The sequence below is a fragment of the Pimephales promelas genome, chromosome 5, assembly GCF_988280905.1.
Source record: "Pimephales promelas chromosome 5, fPimPro1.hap1.1, whole genome shotgun sequence".
Classification (NCBI taxonomy): domain Eukaryota; kingdom Metazoa; phylum Chordata; class Actinopteri; order Cypriniformes; family Leuciscidae; genus Pimephales; species Pimephales promelas.
Genome location: NC_142773.1, coordinates 42,734,559 through 42,753,839, shown reverse-complemented (window position 1 = coordinate 42,753,839; position 19,281 = coordinate 42,734,559). Strand labels below are relative to the sequence as shown.

Sequence of the window (19,281 nt, the reverse complement as noted above, 5' to 3'; positions counted from 1 at the left end):
TATATATATATATATATATATATATATATTATATATTTATCGGCCGATATTACGCATTTTCCAAACTATCGGTATGAGCAGTTATAATGGCCGATGAATGCATATTTAAAAAAATAAAATAAAATTATTTCGCGTTTCTGAAATAAAAAAAAAAAATTTTAAACCAACAAATATTTGTATCGTATCGGCCTTATCATTTATCAGTCAGGCTCTATTATATATATATATATATATTTGTGCATAAATAAATGAACAAATAAATGCTTAAACATCCACATATATGTGTAATGCCTTTATTTGTGCATTCATTTATAAATTTATGCATGAATTTTTTATGCATTTATTCATGCATTTATTTATTTATTTATTTATAAGTTTTATTTATTTATTTATGCATATATGCACTTATGCATTCATTTATGCATTTGTTTATTTATGCATTTATTCAGTGAAGCATATATTGGTCAGTGTAGGATATAAATTAGCCACAATCTTCCTATTTGTACATTTTGATTACCTTAACCGTCATCAAGCGTTCACTTAAAGTTAATCTTCACTGACACAAACACGCTTGTTTTAGTCTTCAGCAGATCTCCTAATAATTACCAATCTGTATAATATAACATTTACAAATATATAAGTTATGCTGTTTACAAAGCTTTGTTATTTTTAACTTTTCTCCCGGTCTCGTCTGCGATCCCCAGGATGATGATCCGCCGGCTTCAGGAAGTCGCGTTATTGTTAAATCGTAATGAACTTTCCGTCCTCATTGTGTGTCTGCAGTAAAACAACGGCAGTGCTTGAATAATTCTTTCCTGTTTTGCTGGTTCTGCTCCGTCAGTGGTGTGTGTACTCGACTGTGTGTCCCTTGCCATTTTATTGAATTTGCTGACACAAGCCTGTGACCCCCCCCCCACACACACACACGAGGATCGTGGAAATGTCTCTAAAGTCGTAATTCACTCGTCCGCCGTACTTCTGTTCTGCTCCGTCGCCGTCTCTGTCATGATCACCCCCCCTTTCCCTCATTTTAATTAGACAACAAAACAAAAATGCATATTCATAAGCAGAGACCTCATTAATATGCACAATTATGCAAATCAGCACACAATTAAGCTTCTCCTCTCCAGAGATGTTTGCGAGCGTTAAGGCGCAGACGGGGGGCGGTTTCGGGAAATTTCTGCACCATCAATCTTTAAAAATCTTCCGTTCGGTGTCTCTGCCGCCTTTGTGTGCTGCTTTTTACGAGTTCCAGCGCAAATTTCGGTGACATTTGTGGTTTTGAAACCTTTGAGGTTTTGGTCGACGGCTCACCTCACGTGTCACATCACATAGAGATGAACACACAAACACAGTTTCGACCATCGAGCTTCAGTCGGGTCATCGCCTGACCTGATAATGCACCGCTCGTGGGAGATCTGATCTGTGAGCGAGCGCTGCCGGGACATCTTTCTGCAATCTCTCTGTGAAAGAGGCTTAAGATGCTCTCCAGTAAACCTGAGATCAGCCCACAGGGCTTGTTAAGATCTATTAGTCCTCCAGCCATTCAGACAACACACTGACTGATTAATTTGTTCAAATATATGTGTTTTGCACACGTATCTCTAACTGAACATTGTTTTCTGTGGAAGGGTTAATTCGTCTTTTTTTATACATTTATATATTTACGCATTTATGATTTATTTATAATTTTTGAATGTATTTATTTATTAAATTTGTCTAATTTATCTATTAATGCATTTATGTATCAATTTATCCATTGTTTATTTGAGTTTATGCATTTATTTATTTATTTATTGTTGCATATATTGGTCAATGGTCAGTTGTTGGATATATTAGCCAAGATTGATGATAATCTTTCTCTTTTTTTCATTTTGATTACTGTATCTCTAACTGAACATTGTTTTCTGTGGAAGGGTTCATTTGTCTTTTTTTATACATTTATATATTTATGCCTTTATGTTTGACTTTGCATTCATTTATTTATAATTTTTTTAATGCATTTATTCATTAAATTTGTCTAATGTATTTAGTTATACATTTATCTATTAATGCATTTATGTATCAATTTATGCATGCATTTATTTATTTATTTATTGTTGCATATATTTCTCAATGGTCAGTTGTTGGATATATTAGCCAAGATTGATGATAATCTTTCTCTTTTTTCATTTTGATTACTGTATCTCTAACTCAGCACTCTTTTCTGTGGCAGGCTTCATTTATATATTTATGTATTTATGCATTTATTAAATGCATTTATGTTTGACTTTATGTATTTTACGTATTTATTTATTTGTGCATTCATTTATTCATAATTTTTCTAATGCATTTATATATTTAGTTATGACTTTATTCTTAGGTTTATTTATACATTTATCTTTTAATGCGTTTATGCATCAATTTATGCATTGTTTATTTGACTTTATGCATGCATTTATTTATTTATTGTAGCATATATTGGTCAATGGTCAGTTGTTGGATATATTAGCCAAGATTGATGATAATCTTTCTCTTTTTACACTTTGATTTCCGTATTTCTAATTGAGCACTCTTTCCGTGACAGGTTTTCAAAAGTGCTAAATGATTATTTGTCGTTTTTATGCATTTATTATATTAAATGCATTCAAAAAATACAGTATCTATAAAACGTTTTGTCAGAGATTTTTGCACAGAAATTAACTTTAATTCAGCATAGACGCCATTAAATAGATCAAAAGCGACATGTTATTATGTTACTAAAGATTCAATTTCAAATAAATGGTGTTTTTTTTTTATTAAAGAATCCTGAAAAAAACAAACAATTCCACGAAAATGTGAAACTGTTTTCAATTGATCATCAGATCCTCATATTAGAGTGATTTCTGAAGGATCATGTGACACTGAAGACTGGAGTAATGATGCCGAAAATCCACAGGAATAAATTACACTTTACTGCATATTCACACAGAAAACTTAGATTTACATTACAATAATATTTCACAATTTTTACAGCGTTTTTGATCAAATAAATGCAGCTTTGATGAGTAGAAGAGACTTACCGACCCCAAACTGTATTATGTTAGTGTAGATGAAACGGTATAAGTTTATAATGCCAAATTGATTATTGGCCATGATGTGAAAGCAATTATTGTGTATATGTTTCTTAATACTGATGTTTATTTGTGTTTCAGGTTTAGATGAAAGAAGTGGCTCGGGCCCTTGGGGTTCAGGAGAAGCGAACGGCCCCTCGTTCGGCGCACGGGTACGAACACACACACACACACTCGACAGTGTATCTCCGGTGTTTGTTCATGCTTCGCTTGATCCATCAGATCTTAATCCCTAAAGCAAACAATCCCGACTGGACTATATATCTGGTCCACTTTAAGACGACTCCGATTTAGTTTGAAGGGAGCTGGCGTGTATCTTTAGATCGTAAGCTGTGTGTGTGTTTGTAGGTCAGTCGGTCAGTGTGGGAGATTAGCTGGCCGTTGCCGGTGATCCTCGTGTTTACCTGTTCGGTCTAGCGCTGATCTCTCACCTGTCAGGCTGCATGAATGTTAGATGCGTCACGTGTGTGTGTGTGTGTGTGTGTGTGAGAGAGCGAATGAATGATGTGTCCTCTCTGAACTTAAATATTAAACCGGGTCCCTGCCATACGTGAAAGTCTATATTTAATTTATCCATCCATCCAATAAATTGTAATTTTTTTTATAAATAAATCATTTTTAAAAAAAATTGTATGTGTATATATATATATATAAAATGAAAAAAAAAACTTAAATGGCAATTATAATTACCTATTAATTGTAATTTAAGTGAAATTACTGAACTTAAATATACAAGTTTGATAAAAATCATCATTAAAGAAGAACATTTCAAATGGCATTTAGAGGCTTTTGCATCTGAACTCTTCATATAAATATATATATATCGTACATTTATATGAAGAAACAGGCATTTTAATATTACATTTAATAATTAAATACAATTTTTAAATAGTTTATATTTGACCTTACATTTTTATATGTGTAGCCTATATATATATATATATATATATATTTATATACATGCATGCATACATGTACATTATTATTCAATTTTTAAGTTGTATATTACTTATTTTAAATATAAGTACATTAAAATATAATTTTCTTCCCAGTAAATGCTGCGAATTTTAATTACATGATGTTGCGTAGTATACAACTTTCAGTCATATCGATATTTTTTTTCCCAATTGTCTTTTTATTGATTTAAACATTTTATTAACATAAAAGAGAGAAATAATAACAACAATAAGAGAGAAAAAAAACAATAGAAAAAAATAAATAAAATTATTATTAGATCAAATAAGTCCATGGTCACGGTTCATCCTTTGTGAATGTTATGTAAACATGCCAATCCCTGTCATGACATTATCGATATTTGACGGTATAACCACTTCTACATGTGTATTGTCAGTGCCGCTGTTGTATATGAGTGTGTGTTTCTGTGTGTTAGCTGTATGGAGATGGGCCGCACTACCCTGAGCACGACGGCATGTACAACTTGGATATTGACGGTAAGTTAATGCAACACTAAAATTACAGCAATTACCCGCAAAATTTCACACAATCATTTTAGGGAGTTTTTACGGTGATGAGGAGTTTTTGAAGACTCGTTGTGTGTGTTAGTGACAAACTACACATCAGATCGACCTCATTTCCTCTTCAGATCCGCCTGTGAAGTGTGCCGCGCGAGCGCCCGCTGTCCTGCGCAGGTTTAGGTCATGCAGGGATTTTCCGACGGGGGGGTTTAATCCACCGCCCCTCCGGCTTTAAAGCGGGTGGGGGTTGCGTTTTAACTAATTACCACTTAGGCATTTATAATGGGACAATTTGTTGTTTGTGCGCAGTCTTAAAGCCATAAGCGGCGTACCTCAGCCCGGCGAGGTCACACACACACACACACACACAGACAGATGGAGGCCAGCAACTCTCAGACCAACATTAGCAGTCATCAATTAATCACAACGCTTCAGATCTAATGCAGTCATGTGTTGTAATGTTAGTTTACTAGTAACACAGCTTCATCACTAATTTAGAGAGAACTGTGTGTGTGTATGTGTACATATTTATACATTTAATTATATTACAATTTGGAGTGTAAGAACTAAATGGGGAAGTTTTAATGCCTTAAAATTACTTCAATTATATTTAATTAACATAAAAAATATTTATAAATATATACTGTGTGTGTGTGTGTATATATATATATATATATATATATATATATATATATATATATATATATATATATATATATATAAATAAATTCTTATATTGTAAATATAAATATAATTCATTTAAAATATATACATATAGAATAATATATATATATATATATTATAATTATATATATATATATATATAGATAGTAAATAGAAATATAATTCATTTAAATATATATATATATATATATATATAATTTAAATGAATTATATTTCTATTTACAATACATTAAAATATAATTTTATTCCCAGTAAATGCTGTGAGTTTTAAGTACATAATTTTTCATAGTATACAACTTTCTGTAATTTCGAGATATACACATATATATATATATTATATTTATTTATAGATATATTTATTCCACTTAATTGTGTGAATGCACTGGAAGGGGGAAGTTTTAATGCATTAATGTGTTGTAATGTTTTAATACTTTCCTCCTCCAGTGTCCTGTTTCACTCAGATTTGCGCCACATTATTGAAGTTAAATGGGTCGCTGATGCTTTTTCATGTTGACGTGCTCAATGCATTCCCAGATTTTCTTGAAGTTTTCATACTGCCAGCTCAAAAAAAATCTAAACAACAGCAAAAAATAATTTCAGATTCTGTATAACCCTTGCCATTAGTAATCCAATTGTAATAATTGAACCGTTTTGCCTGAATACAAGCGATTGTGTGTGTTTTTTTTCCAGGGAAATCTGAAAGAGGCTACCCTGTTACACAGGTAATGAACACATCAGATCTGCTGTTATTAAGTTGGCGACCAGTTGTGTGTGTCGTCCTCATAGAGCTCTTCTTTATGTTCAGCCGCAGCTCTTGCCAGGGGACATCAACATCCCCGGGGCCGACGGGCTCTCCTCGCCGGGCATGAAGGTCTCCTCTCAGTTCTACAGTCCGCACCGCCGGAGGCCGGCCGACTCCAACATCGGTGAGATGAGACACACAAAATTAAATCATTAAAAAAAGTATAATAATAATTTTTCGCCCAGCCTTAGATCTGGTGCATTTCACCCTCATGGCTTTGGGTTTGACAGATATGCTGGCTTGTGATTGGTTGGTTGTTAACAATATTTGCGTAATGACCACTGAACCATAAAACGGATTATAGTTTATCCTTTCAAAGCTTTTTGGGGAAAACTTTTGTTCACTTTTTATATTAACTAACTTAAACATTTTCTAGTAACCATAAAGTGAACGGAGTAATAAAATTAAAAAACGCTTTCCACTTAAGTTTTCATCAATTCAATATGACTAAAATAATGATATTTATTATAAAAAGACATTTTTGACGATTTTTCGAGAATAACTACATATATAAATTTTGGTCATAACGCCCACACCTAGCCATAATCATCACAATTATAACTAATAAAGGCTTGAAATATCTCATTTTGCATGTAATGAGTCTATATAATATATTAGTTTCACCTTTTAACTCGAATTACTGAAATAAATGAACTTTTGCACCATATTCTAATCTATTTTGTTTCGAGTTTCACCTCCAGTGTTGGGTGTTACTAATTACTAAGTAATTAGTTACTGTAATTTAATTACTTTTCCCTTGAAAATGTAAAGTTTCATTACTCTTCATTTATCTGTAATTTAATTCTGTTGTAATTGAGGTAAATACTGTGTATAGGTCAATCCGATCTCACAGCGATTCGAGGTGTCTAAATATTACGACCGCACTCGTACAAATTCCTATGAATTATTGTAAAATATGAATGAAAAAAGTGTGAAATGTCATGAGATCAGACATAAAACAATAGTGGGTTTAACATCAAAATGTATTGTCTGATGCTAAAAAGTATGTTTTTATAATGTAACCTTCTCCACCTTGGTCAGTTTTAGGATAATTCATGCAATTTTATAGTATTTATTTGAAAGAATTAAAACAGATTCATGTCTATCCTTGTATTATTGGTTGATATTGATATGGAATTTTGAAAGTAATTAGTAATTAAATACTTTTTAGAGAGAGTAATTAGTACAGTAATCTAATTACACTGTAACTAGTAATTAATTACTTTTTTAAAGCCCAATACCAATATGGTAATATATGTATGCGCTGCTGGTTTCAGAATGAAGCGCGGCGCTGCATTTACACATTTACATGCATGCAACTCAATTATTTAATAAAATGCAATATTATTCTATTATTTTGTGATCATGCAGCCTTACATATTCAAGTGGCGTACATATTCGTCCATGAACGTGTCATGATCAATCATGATCCCCTTCATCAGTCTTTGGCGATCGCTAACAATGCTTTCGTTTCAGATCCTCTGCCCAAGAAGATCCGGAAGGTTCCTCATGGGTTGCCGACGTCCATTTCTTCGGTGAGTGTCGACGTGGCCTCATTAGTGTCTGAGCCCAGATTATCACCCCACATGCCATCAGTCTGACCCAATACACACACTTTCTGTAGTGCTCATCTCACACACTACATGCATACCGTGAGCTGCCTATAGTTTCTCCACGGGAGTGTGCAGATGTTCTCTTATGGTTGCGCATGCACTCGTGCATTCATGCTTGTGTGTGTGCATGCAGTCGACACACACACTGCCTCTGTGAATCTCCTCCATGGACCCGAGCTGACGTGAGCAGCGGTGCATGTTCTGTTTCCCTTTTAAAACTCTTCGCTTCTCCTTGTTTCCAGTGCAGAGCAAAAAGTGCATTCACCGTATTTTCCTAAGTCCTAGTCATGTTTATTTTCAGGGGTGTAACGATGCCCTCATGTCACGATTCGATACTGAACTCACGATACAAACGAACAAAAACTGTCCATAAATGTGATGTTGCATCGTGTGTGTAAATGAATAGTTTTGGACAATAGAGACGCCAGAATAACGATATTCATGACTCTGAAGCTGAAATACTGAATTATTTTAGACGAATATCCTTTCACTATCACTGACTAGATATATTTAATATAATGTTGGTTAGGGCTGTCGCGATAACTGCAATATTGCAGTACCGCGCTTCTGACAGGTCAACCGCAGAGGATTGCATGTAACCGCAGCAACCGCGATATTCACGTTTTTTTTATAAGGCTTCTTCTTGTTTTGACCTTCATGCATGTGTAGGGATGGGACAATATCCGGTTTCACGATAAACCGTGATAAAATGTACTGACGGTTAAAATTTAATTATCATTAAAACCGTGTTTGATTATCGCGATTTTAATAACTCACTGAATCCTGTCGGCCAGTCTGACGCAGGCGCGCAGCACGCAATATTTTCTTAAATTACTCTTCGAGAAGGAATGGCAGAAGGCAGTGACCGTGCTCAGGAGATTTTTCAGCCTTTTAAGAGGACCAAATCTGAGGTGTGGTAATACAAAAGTCCTGAGGGAAGCTTGATCGAGGATGGTCACCCTGTCTGCCGAACAAAAAGTCACTGCAATAGAAACACTTCAAATCTGCCGAGTCGTCTTGTGTGATCATCACCCCGCAAGGCAAGTTAACTTTGACCTTTAATACCAAAACTACGTCAGGGAAACAATTGGGCATGAAATGTTGTTTTGAGTTAAAACTTTTTATGTCACTCACTTGAAATAGACGTGAAGCTTCCGCGAAGAAAAGTTCGTAGCAAGTGGATTTGAGTCAACTTCAAACAAGATTATTATTAAGAGTGATATTTTAAGGGATAGTAAAGTATAGATACATCACGTTTTAAACCGATTTTATTTTTACCACATAATTACAGGGACATATTGAATTGATAATGAGATTAGCTAATTACCTGTTTATGAATTAATTTTGTAAAACAATCGTCCAGACGAGATAAATCACACCAATATTATCAAACTCTGTAAACAATAAATCAACTCTGATTTAATTTTCAATACAATTTAAAACCGGAGACGCAAGACGGCAAGTTGTATTTGAATGAAACAAGAGCGCGCGTCCGTTGTGAATGTTATGGATGTGCGCTGTGTAATAATGCGTTGCTATTGACGACGGGCATTATAAAGAAGCAAATGCCATAGAATAGAATCTTGCTTAAAAAACTGCATAGAGAGGCTTGTTTTATTTGTTGTTTGTTGATTTTCAATTATAAAACTTGTTGAAATGTTTTCAGTGTGAGCATCAGTTCTTTTTGAGCACTTTCATAAGTGTTTAACAAAACCGTGATAATATTGATAATCACGATTATTTTGGACACTATAATCGTGATATGAAATTTTCATACCGTCCCATCCCTATGCATGTGTATTGAATGCTAAACAAGTTCATAATGATAACAACAAGACTGTTTATCTTAGTGATGTGTAGCCTACAGAGGCTTCACACAGACAGTGAATGAGAGAGATCGGCAGAGCGCGTGCGATTACCTGCGTCTGTCTTTGAAGTCGTGAAAAGGTTGCCGTGTCAAAGGGAAGCGAAATATTTGTCGTATCATCATTTTAAGCTTCACGTCACGGGTATTTTCCACAAATGCGCGTCAGCAGCAGCGCTGGTCAGCATCCCACAGCGCGAGGAAGCCGCAGAAAATAATATCACAGAGTCACGCATTGAATCAATGCCATATTGGTCTCTAATAAGTGAAGCATCAGCTTCCGCGTTACCCATGCGACGCATTGCTGATCAGCTGAGCCTTGAAAAGTGGAACAAAGTTAAAGTTAAAAATAATTGACATCTTGTTTCATTACATCTCTTTTAACGAATCAGCTTCTTTGAACGTGTTCGTTGAATGAACGGTTCAAAGTCCGTTGTCATAACAATATGCGCGCTGAGTGAAAGCCTTTCAATCATGCTTTCAATGCGCATATAGACGCTGTTTAGTTTCGGTTATTGGTTAAATGACCTCGTTTTTGTCCACATCGTAAACTTTATTTATATAGCAACAAATACTTATAAATTAATTAAATAAATAAATAAATGGCGGTAATACCGCATATCGCGCTATTGAGCCACTCAACATTACCGCAAGGGAAATTCCATAACCGCGACAGCCCTAATGTTGGTCACTTTTTACTGGTGACATCAGATATTCGGCATTATCAGGACACACACTGCATTATTATACATTATATTCAACATTATATAATGTTGAAAAAAAAACCCAGAAATATCCACGATACGTATTTTTGCATTTTTATTGAACAATATAATATATTGTTTCTCTCCTAGTTATTGCCTGAAACATGCTGCGACTTTCATTCAATTTACATTTATTTGTATAACGCTTTTCACAATGCATATTTTTTTCAAATCTACTTATGCAAAACAATTTTATATTGTATTTCCTCATTTTTTAAACATCTTTTTAACATCTTTTCATCTCATTTTTTGCTGTTTTTTTCTATCAACAATGCCATATTTTGACCCAGTGTGACTTGTAGACCATTTTGCAACATTGGTCCAGAAACGCTTCCTGTTTCAGTTTGTAACTGTTTTCTTTATTTCACATGTAAAGTTTGTTTGTTTAACTTTTTGATTCAGTTTTAAATGTTCTGTTGGTTGTATTTTATCCCAGCTTTTATGTAGTGTTAAAAAACTGAAACAGGAAGTGCTTTTGGACCAGTGTTGTTTACATCTTGCAAAATGGTCTCTAGTCAGGTACTACTTATTTTATGGGAAATACAGTAATTATATAAGATGTACGTGCAATAGCTGATATTAAATGAATATTTGACACAATATTTACTTAAAAAAACAGCACATGTAAAGCACTGAATTTCAGTCTTCATTCAAATCAAATCAAACTTGTCGTCGTTCACACACCCTCATATGATCGTATGATTTTCTTTCTGCTCTGTTTATTTTAATAAAATCATCAGGAGCCGTCTCAACATTTGCATTTTCAGTGGGTAATAGTTTGGGTGGGTCGAGCCTGTAGAATGTCTTGTTTTAAAGTCATAGTCGTTTAGAAAGATGACTTAATTTTCATTTTGAGTAAACTATCCCGTTAATCGGTCATTTGATCTCAAATAGCCGAATTTTATTATTGTATGTTTGTTCCATATTAATGTAAGAGGCGTATCAGTGCGATTCCTAAGCAAGCTTGTTTTAAATTATAAATAATAAATCAAAATTACTAATTGCGACATATACACATGCAATTCTGGAAAAAAGTCACATTTTTAAAAGTTAAGTTAAGTATGTGTTTGTCATTAACTTTTTTTTCCCTCAGAATTACATGTTTATGTCGCAATTAGTAATTTAAAACACGCAATTGGGATTTTATATCGCACAATTCTGGAGGAAAAAAGTCAGAAATGTCTTAAAATAGCTTGACTGTAACCCGACACCCTTCCCTCATTTAGTATGCGGGGTTCTTTGAATATGCAAATGTTTGACGATCACACGGTCGTTTGTGACGTCAGAAACACCAGCGATTTCAAAGCGTGTTTTTGAGACTGTCTTTGGTTTTAAGAAGAAAATACTCAGCAATGCTGTCGACTTATGAACTTACACATGGTGTGTGTTAACACCACATAAACAACATTTAAGCACAATATTGTCATCACAGGGGGGACTTAAACCTGTCTGAGATTATACCAGTTATCTAAAAGATATAAGGAATAAAACATTAAACACTTTCTTAGAAAAACTAAAATTTGAATGTTTATTGTACTGAACTCCTAGTGATGTCACTCGCATATTAATTTAGAGCACAGTGTTATTATAGATTAAACATAAAAACAGTTCTGCATTATAATCACTAATAAGTGCAAGATCAGAACAACCAACATTTTTGTACTCAATTTGTCAGTATTTTATGATTTTTTTAAGTATTGTTTTCCATGATAATTTAACATTTGAAACATGCATTTTCTGTAAAGCTGCTTTGAAACGGTCAGTACTCGATGCACTATAGTACTAAAGCATTACTAACATAACTACATTTTTAAGTGTGTATATAAAACGAGAGCAGGGTGTATTTCCATGTGACCTCGTCAGTTATTGCGCTGCTCTTAACACTGGTCTTATTGTCTCTCGGCCCTCAAATAGTCCCTCTATTTTTATTCTCCCTGTCCTCATCTATTTCTCTTTCCTTTCATTTTTCCTCCTGGTTCTCTCCGTGCGTCTCCAGCTGTCTGCGGTGTTGGCCGGCCTCCAGGAATGGGCAGATGGCTCTGTAATTGGGAATGCATCTCTTTCTTTCTTTCTTTCGTTCCCTCTTTCTTGTGTGCATGCGTCATCTTCTGCATCTCTTCTTCTATTTTGTGCCGTTTATTTATTTTCTATGGATTTTTACCGTCACTGAAGCATTGCTTGTGTTTGACCCCTTTGTTGTGTTTAATTGGCTCATAATCTGGTCACATGTTCATGATATTAACACCCTTTCATGTCTAGACAGGCGTGCTTTGTCGTGTGTGTTGTATCGGTGAAAAACTATGTACACGATGTCTTTGTTAATGACGACTAGTTATATCCGTTTAATCAAAACAAGCTTTTCACATCAGACACTTGAATATTATTATTATTATTATTATTTAAAGCGTTGAACATGGAGCGAAACAACATACTATTTAATCTCTCATTGTGGCTCATCTAGGGCCCTATGAATGAAATCAGTTTTGGGTTTTTTCCATATTTCAGTTTTTTCGTTAGGATTTTTCTGGATTACGTTTTTTTTTTACTCGTTTTTATTTTTTTTGGGGGGACTCCCGTTTTAATGGTTCAAGTACATTTTAGTAATCAAAAAGCTTTTCTTATTAATTGAAATCTAGAAACGTATACAATTTAACAACAATTTATTACATTTTTTACATAAATTACATGTTTAGGACTCTATAAAATAATTTTATTTTCTCTCAAATTCCTTTTTTTTTCTTCTTTTTTTTAACCAAATTCTGTTTTCTATCAAATTGACCAAATTCTGTTTTTTGTTTTCTCTCAATTCCATTTTTTTTTTACCAAATTCTTTTTTTCTTTCTCAAATTCCTTTTTTTTTTTTTTTTTACCAAATTCTGTTTTTTGTTTGAATTTTTCTTGATGCCATTTTAATGGTTTAATAACATTTTAATAATCAATGATTTAAGATTCCCTCTGTGAAAAAAGCCTCTGTCTTGTGCATTTAAATTTCTCTGTCAATTAAATGTAGGTAAAACATTAAGCTTTTAATCATACGAAATTAAATAAACTTCATAGACACTAGTCTGTTGTGCGTTTATTTATTTATTTAATTAAAACATTTGTATTGAACAATATCTATCCATCTCTCTCTCTCTCTCTCTCTCTCTCTCTATCTCTCTCTCTCTCTCTATATATATATATATATATATATATATATGGTAGTGTCATATGTAAGCTAACTCTTGTCCATTGACGTTGTAGTCGGTTTGTTATTTTGTACTTTCACTAGAGTCATGGTTCGTTCTCTGATCTCCGATGAATGTTCCCTAATTTATTGCACATGCGCGCGCACACACACACACTGTGGCCTAAAGCAGAACCACATCTTCTGGACGATTCTACATCCCATTCCCATGACCTAAATCTCAGCTTTTCTTCTTCTGCTTGGCAGGCCTATCCAGGCTCCACTGGTGACGACTACGCCCAGGACGGCACCGGATACCCCGGAACTAAAGCGGGAAACCTTTATCCAGGCTTTTTTAACATGCAAGGTACGTAAACACACAGCAGATCGAGACGCACTTTAGTTTAGGCTCCAATTCTCAATGCTAACTAGTTGTAGCATGCACTTTACTAGGATATTGTTTGTTCATTAGTACTTGTCTTATTCTGCATGAACATATTCTAGATCTCTAATCCGACCCAATGCCTAAACTTAACAAATATCTTACTAACTATTAATAAGCAGTAATTAGGAGTTTATTGAGGCAAAAGTCGTAGCTAATAGTGAGAATTGGACCGTAAAGTGGTCAAAAAAGTGATTTGTTTGTGGGTTAGTTATTTATTTTTGCCATTAGTAACATTTGATCTTAGTATTATTATTTTTTCCTTATTTGTTTATTATTTTTGGTAATTTTCCCAACAAAACCCAGATCATCCAATTGATAGTTGAATTTTTTTCTTGTTGCCCTTTTTTTTTTTTACTATTTATTGCTTGATTGCCACATGCACTTTTAAATAAACATATCATATTTATTGAAATCAATACATCCAATTAATAATTCATATTTAATTGAATAAATGTATTTAAATGATTAGATTTTAAAATGTTTAAAATCTTGGCTTTTGCAATTGTTCATATTTGCCTCAAATTGTGTTTCAATTCACGTCAGACTATTTAAATGCATAAATATTAAGGTAGATGTTAAATATAAAAAGGCAGTGACTAGTAAAAACTTCTAATATTTCTTATCTATTCTAGTTGTATATATCTATATCTAATATAATGTAGACTCTTAGTACTTCACATCCATGTATGTGATTATAATACAAGGGCATCATTTTACAGTTTACTGTTTCGTTTGGATTACACGTGTGTACTCGCATTGATTAAAGGGTGTTTCTTTATCAGACGGACTCCCGGATCATTGGGGTCAGTCCGGCTATCCTCCGGTCATGAGCAACTCGCCGCACATCGGCCAGCCGGCCCCGTTCTCCTCCATAAACCCACAGGTGAGCCACGAAGAACCGCATTCACTCTCACAACGGACTATTTCTAATGTGTTTCCACTGAATAATGACTAGAGATGAAGACTGGAACTGGCTGATTTCCAGTCACATGATTGGCGTTAAAAAAATGTAAACAAAAAGTTGTTTATATAAAAGATTGCGTTAAATAGGAGCATTCTGGAAGTATAATGTGAGGTTAATTTATTAAATGCATCAATATACTCTATATACATCCAATGCAAGTTTCTCCATCTGTGATATAGTTTCTGAAACCTAGAGATTATGCCATCAGGACCGATTTCCATGTTTTTTTTTCTGATGAGTCAGAGACCACAGAAAAAACCCCAGTTAATTACAGCATGTGGAAAAGCAATCGAATGTTTCTAATGTCTGGATGGCTTTTGGCAGCGTCAGATCTGGATGATAAATAGATACAATGACACATTTGCCACATGCTCATGAATAATTTCGTATTAATCAGTTAGTTAGTTAGTTAGTTAACCTTTATTTAACCAGGCAGACCTTTATTTAACCTAGTTAGTTAACTTTTATTCAACCAGGCAAATTAGTTAGTTAGTTATTTAACTTTTATTTAACCAAGTTAGTTAGTTAACCTTTATTTAACCAGACAGACCTTTATTTAACCTAGTTAGTTAGTTAACTTTTATTCAACCAGGCAAATTAGTTGGTTATTTAACCAGGTTAGTTCATCTTTATTTAACCAGGCAGACCTTTATTTAACCTAGTTAGTTAGTTAACTTTTATTCAACCAGGCAAATTAGTTAGTTATTTAACTTTTATTTAACCAGGTTAGTTAGTTAGTTAACCTTTATTTAACCTGGCAGACCTTTAACCTAGTTAGTTAGTTAACTTTTATTCAACCAGGCAAATTAGTTAGTTATTTAACTTTTATTTAACCAGGTTAGTTAGTTAACTTTTATTTAAACAGGCAAATTTGTTTGTTATTTTACTTTTATTTAACCTAGTTAGTTAGGTGGTTGGTTGGTTAACTTTTATTTAACCAGGTTGGTTAGTTAGTTGGTTAACTGTTATTTAACCAGGTTAGTTAGTTAACTTTTATTTAAACAGGCAAATTTGTTTGTTATTTTACTTTTATTTAACCTAGTTAGTTAGGTGGTTGGTTGGTTAACTTTTATTTAACCAGGTTGGTTAGTTAGTTAGTTGGTTAACTGTTATTTAACCAGGTTAGTTAGTTAGTTGGTTGGTTAACTGTTATTTAACCAGGTTAGTTGGGTAGGTAGTTAGTTTACCTTTATTTAGTTTAGGTTAGTAGTTTACACAGATGTGGACATTCCCCTTTTAATAAAAAGAGCAGCTTTAATTTAACCAGGCAAGTTAGTTAGTTAAGCTTTATTTAACCTAGTTAGTTAGTCAGTCAGTCTTTATTTAACAGGCAAGTTTAAAACCACACAACCATATTTTGCTGACCTGTTGCTGTCTGTGGAAATCAGGCAAATGAATCCGGTGGCGTAGGACTGCTCACGACTGGATTTCATTCTCTGAATATAATAAAGCCTCAACCTCGTTTTCGGTCCATCGTCGTAGTTTTAAAACTCGATTGTGGATTCGAGTAGCAAACAACTGTTACTGCACACACCGCAACAGATGGTGTTTGAAAAAATGCTGTGTTGAGTCAACCAATCAGAATGCGGCATGAACTCAACCAATCAGCATGTTCAGTGCACAAGTCCCGCCCCTGAAAGCTCCTGAACTTTTGAGAAAGCTCTACATCATGAGGGGGAAGTATTGACCCAGAACTTAACTTAAACCCTGGTTTAAACACCGAGCACCAGCCCAAAGCTCATAGTTCCCGGGGAAAGATCCAGCGGCGGAAACAAGACTTAAAAGCTCCGATTTTTTTTTTTGTGCCAGTGTAAACGCAGCCTTAGATAACGTGACACATTTGCTACATGCTAATGAATAATAATGTTGTGTGTGTGCAGAAGCGGCAGCCTTTGCCCCTGTCGCCGCAGAACTACCCTCTCCACGGGAGCGAGGTCAATATTCCCTCCAGCTTTCACTCCACTTCTGCGGGGTACGGCCTTCCCAACCACACGCCGCCCATCAGCGGGAGCGACAGCATCATGGGTAAGACTCGAGCTACATGAGCTTCAGTCTGGCAATATTGTAAACTATGACGATTCGTGTTTGTTTGCTTGGTTTTATTGTATGTATATGATATTTGTGTTTGTGTAATATAATTTTTTGCCATGAAAATAGCCTTAGATGCAGACATGGCATTAAATTCATCTATCTATCTCTCTATCTATCCATCTATCCATCTATCCATCTATCCATCTATCTATCTATCTATCTATCTATCTATCTATCTATCTATCTATCTATCTATCTATCTATCTATCTATCTATCTATCTATCTATCTATCTATCTATCTATCTATCTATCTATCTATCTATCTATCTATCTATCTATCCATCTATCTATCTATCTATCTATCTCTATCCATCTATCTATCCATCTCTGTCAATACAGTAAACAGAGGTGGGAATGCAGGGAGCTCGGGCGCAGAGATCGGAAAAGCTCTTGCTTCGGTGAGTTTAACATCATATTTAATTGTAAATGAAGGCAAAATAGAAGGGGATGTCACGATATATCGCAATGCTAAAAATGCAACACTACGTATCGTGGATAGTTTATTTGTTTTGTGAAGAACTCATCCAAAACGAAAAGTTTTAGTCAGAGTTTTAGTGTCATTACTACATTAAAGAATATCGAATCGTGACATGAGGGCATCGTTAGACGCCTATAAACTAGTGGTTTAAAGATGTTTTTGGAATTCCATTGTTGTTGATATTTGGGTGATGTATTAAAAATAACACTTTGATAAACACAAATCTCTTACAGCTCAACCCTTTAATTAATATTGTCTCTTGTCGTTTTTAGATATATCCCTCTGACAATAACGGCAACAGCTTCTCCTCGACCCCTTCCACCCCCGTGGGCTCTCCTTCAAATGTTGCTGGTGGGTTTCCTGAAGGTTTTTTTTCCCTGTGTGACTGTGAACGGCTCTCTGGTGCCATCTGCTGCGTATCGACGGTGTATCAGCCAGGCTGCAGTGGGCCTTATTGACTTCTGTGTTTGTGTGTTTAGCCTCTGCATCTCAGTGGCCCAAAGGTTCTTCTCAGCCTGCTCCATCGCCTGGATTTGAGACGGGACTGCAGGCACCGGTATGTTCAACTGTCACCATTTATTAAAACAGTTAAATATGACTTTTTAGTCCTTGTGAGCACACAACTTCATTTTAAACTAGGGATTTTGCTGTGTTGCACAGGATATATGCATGCGTGTGTGTTTCGGTGGATGCATGCATATTTGTATCGGTGTATGCATGCATGTGTGTATCAGTGTATGCATGTGTGTATCGGTGGATGCATGCATGTGTGTATGCATGCATGTGTATACCTTTGTTTGCATGCATGTGTATGTCTTTGTTTGCATGCATGCGTGTATCTGTGTATGCATGCATGTGTATACCTTTGTTTGCATGCATGTGTGTGTCTGTGTATGCATGCATGTGTGTATCTGTGTATGCATGCACGTGTATACCTTTGTTTGCATGCATGTGTGTGTCTGTGTATGCATGCATGTGTGTATCTGTGTATGCATGCACGTGTATACCTTTGTTTGCATGCATGCGTGTGTCTGTGTGTGCATGCATGCATGTGTATACCTTTGTTTTCATGCAAGCGTGTATCTGTGTGTGCATGCGTGTATGTTTATGCATGCATGTGTACGTCTTTGTAAGTGTGTGTGTGTGTGTATGCATGCATTTGTGTATCGGTGTATGCATGGGTGTATGCATGTGTGTTTCTGTGTATGCATGCATGTGTATACCTTTGTTTGCATGCATGTGTGTATCGGTGTATCCATGCATGTGTGTATCGGTGTATCCATGCATGTGTGTATCGGTGTATGCATGCATGTGTGTATCGGTGTATGCATGCATGTGTATATCTTTGTATGCCTGTATATAAATAACATTTTCATTGACAATCACAGTTGCATACTGTCTTGTGCGTTTGATAAACTTTACCTCAGTGATGGTTTGAGTAATTTCTCTTCTTAGCAGAGTAAGATGGATGACCGTCTGGGTGAAGCTCTTCATGTGTTGAGGAACCATGCTGTCGGCTCAGACATGCACAGTTTACTGAGCGCAGCCGTCTCTGGACTTCCAGCTGGTGCCGCGGCCCTGGGCTCGCTCAGTCAGGCCTTCGGGCTCGTCAGCCGTCTGCCGGGCCTGGTGAGAGTTCACCTATTACCCTGGCTCTGTTTCAAACCAACAAGCCGCGTGCCATTTTATCTTCCCCCAAATTCTGTTTTATTTTCCCCTTAAATTTCTTTTAAGATTCCATTTTAATGGTTAAAATAAAATAATTTTACAAATGAAAATTAATTGAAATTGTTAATACTGTAAAAAAAAATTAATACTGTAATTATTTGAAATCATGAAACT

General features: G+C 35.0%; 1 protein-coding gene across 7 annotated transcripts in view; it reads left to right on the top strand.

Annotated features, from left to right (window-relative positions):
• The window catches only part of tcf3a (transcription factor 3a), a 50,156-nt gene that overhangs the window by 15,437 nt on the left and 15,438 nt on the right, over positions 1-19,281 (top strand). For 5 of the 7 annotated variants that reach the window (XM_039661101.2, XM_039661100.2, XM_039661096.2 and 2 more), the window contains exons 4-15: positions 3,174-3,244; positions 4,483-4,543; positions 5,942-5,973; positions 6,057-6,177; positions 7,530-7,588; positions 13,728-13,827; positions 14,688-14,788; positions 16,750-16,894; positions 17,301-17,359; positions 17,712-17,790; positions 17,919-17,995; positions 18,895-19,068. In XM_039661101.2, coding sequence (XP_039517035.2) covers positions 3,174-3,244; positions 4,483-4,543; positions 5,942-5,973; positions 6,057-6,177; positions 7,530-7,588; positions 13,728-13,827; positions 14,688-14,788; positions 16,750-16,894; positions 17,301-17,359; positions 17,712-17,790; positions 17,919-17,995; positions 18,895-19,068 — 1,079 coding nt within the window. The remainder of the gene's footprint in view (positions 1-3,173; positions 3,245-4,482; positions 4,544-5,941; positions 5,974-6,056; positions 6,178-7,529; positions 7,589-13,727; positions 13,828-14,687; positions 14,789-16,749; positions 16,895-17,300; positions 17,360-17,711; positions 17,791-17,918; positions 17,996-18,894; positions 19,069-19,281) is intronic. The other 2 variants (XM_039661097.2, XM_039661099.2) reach the window with 1 other exon arrangement.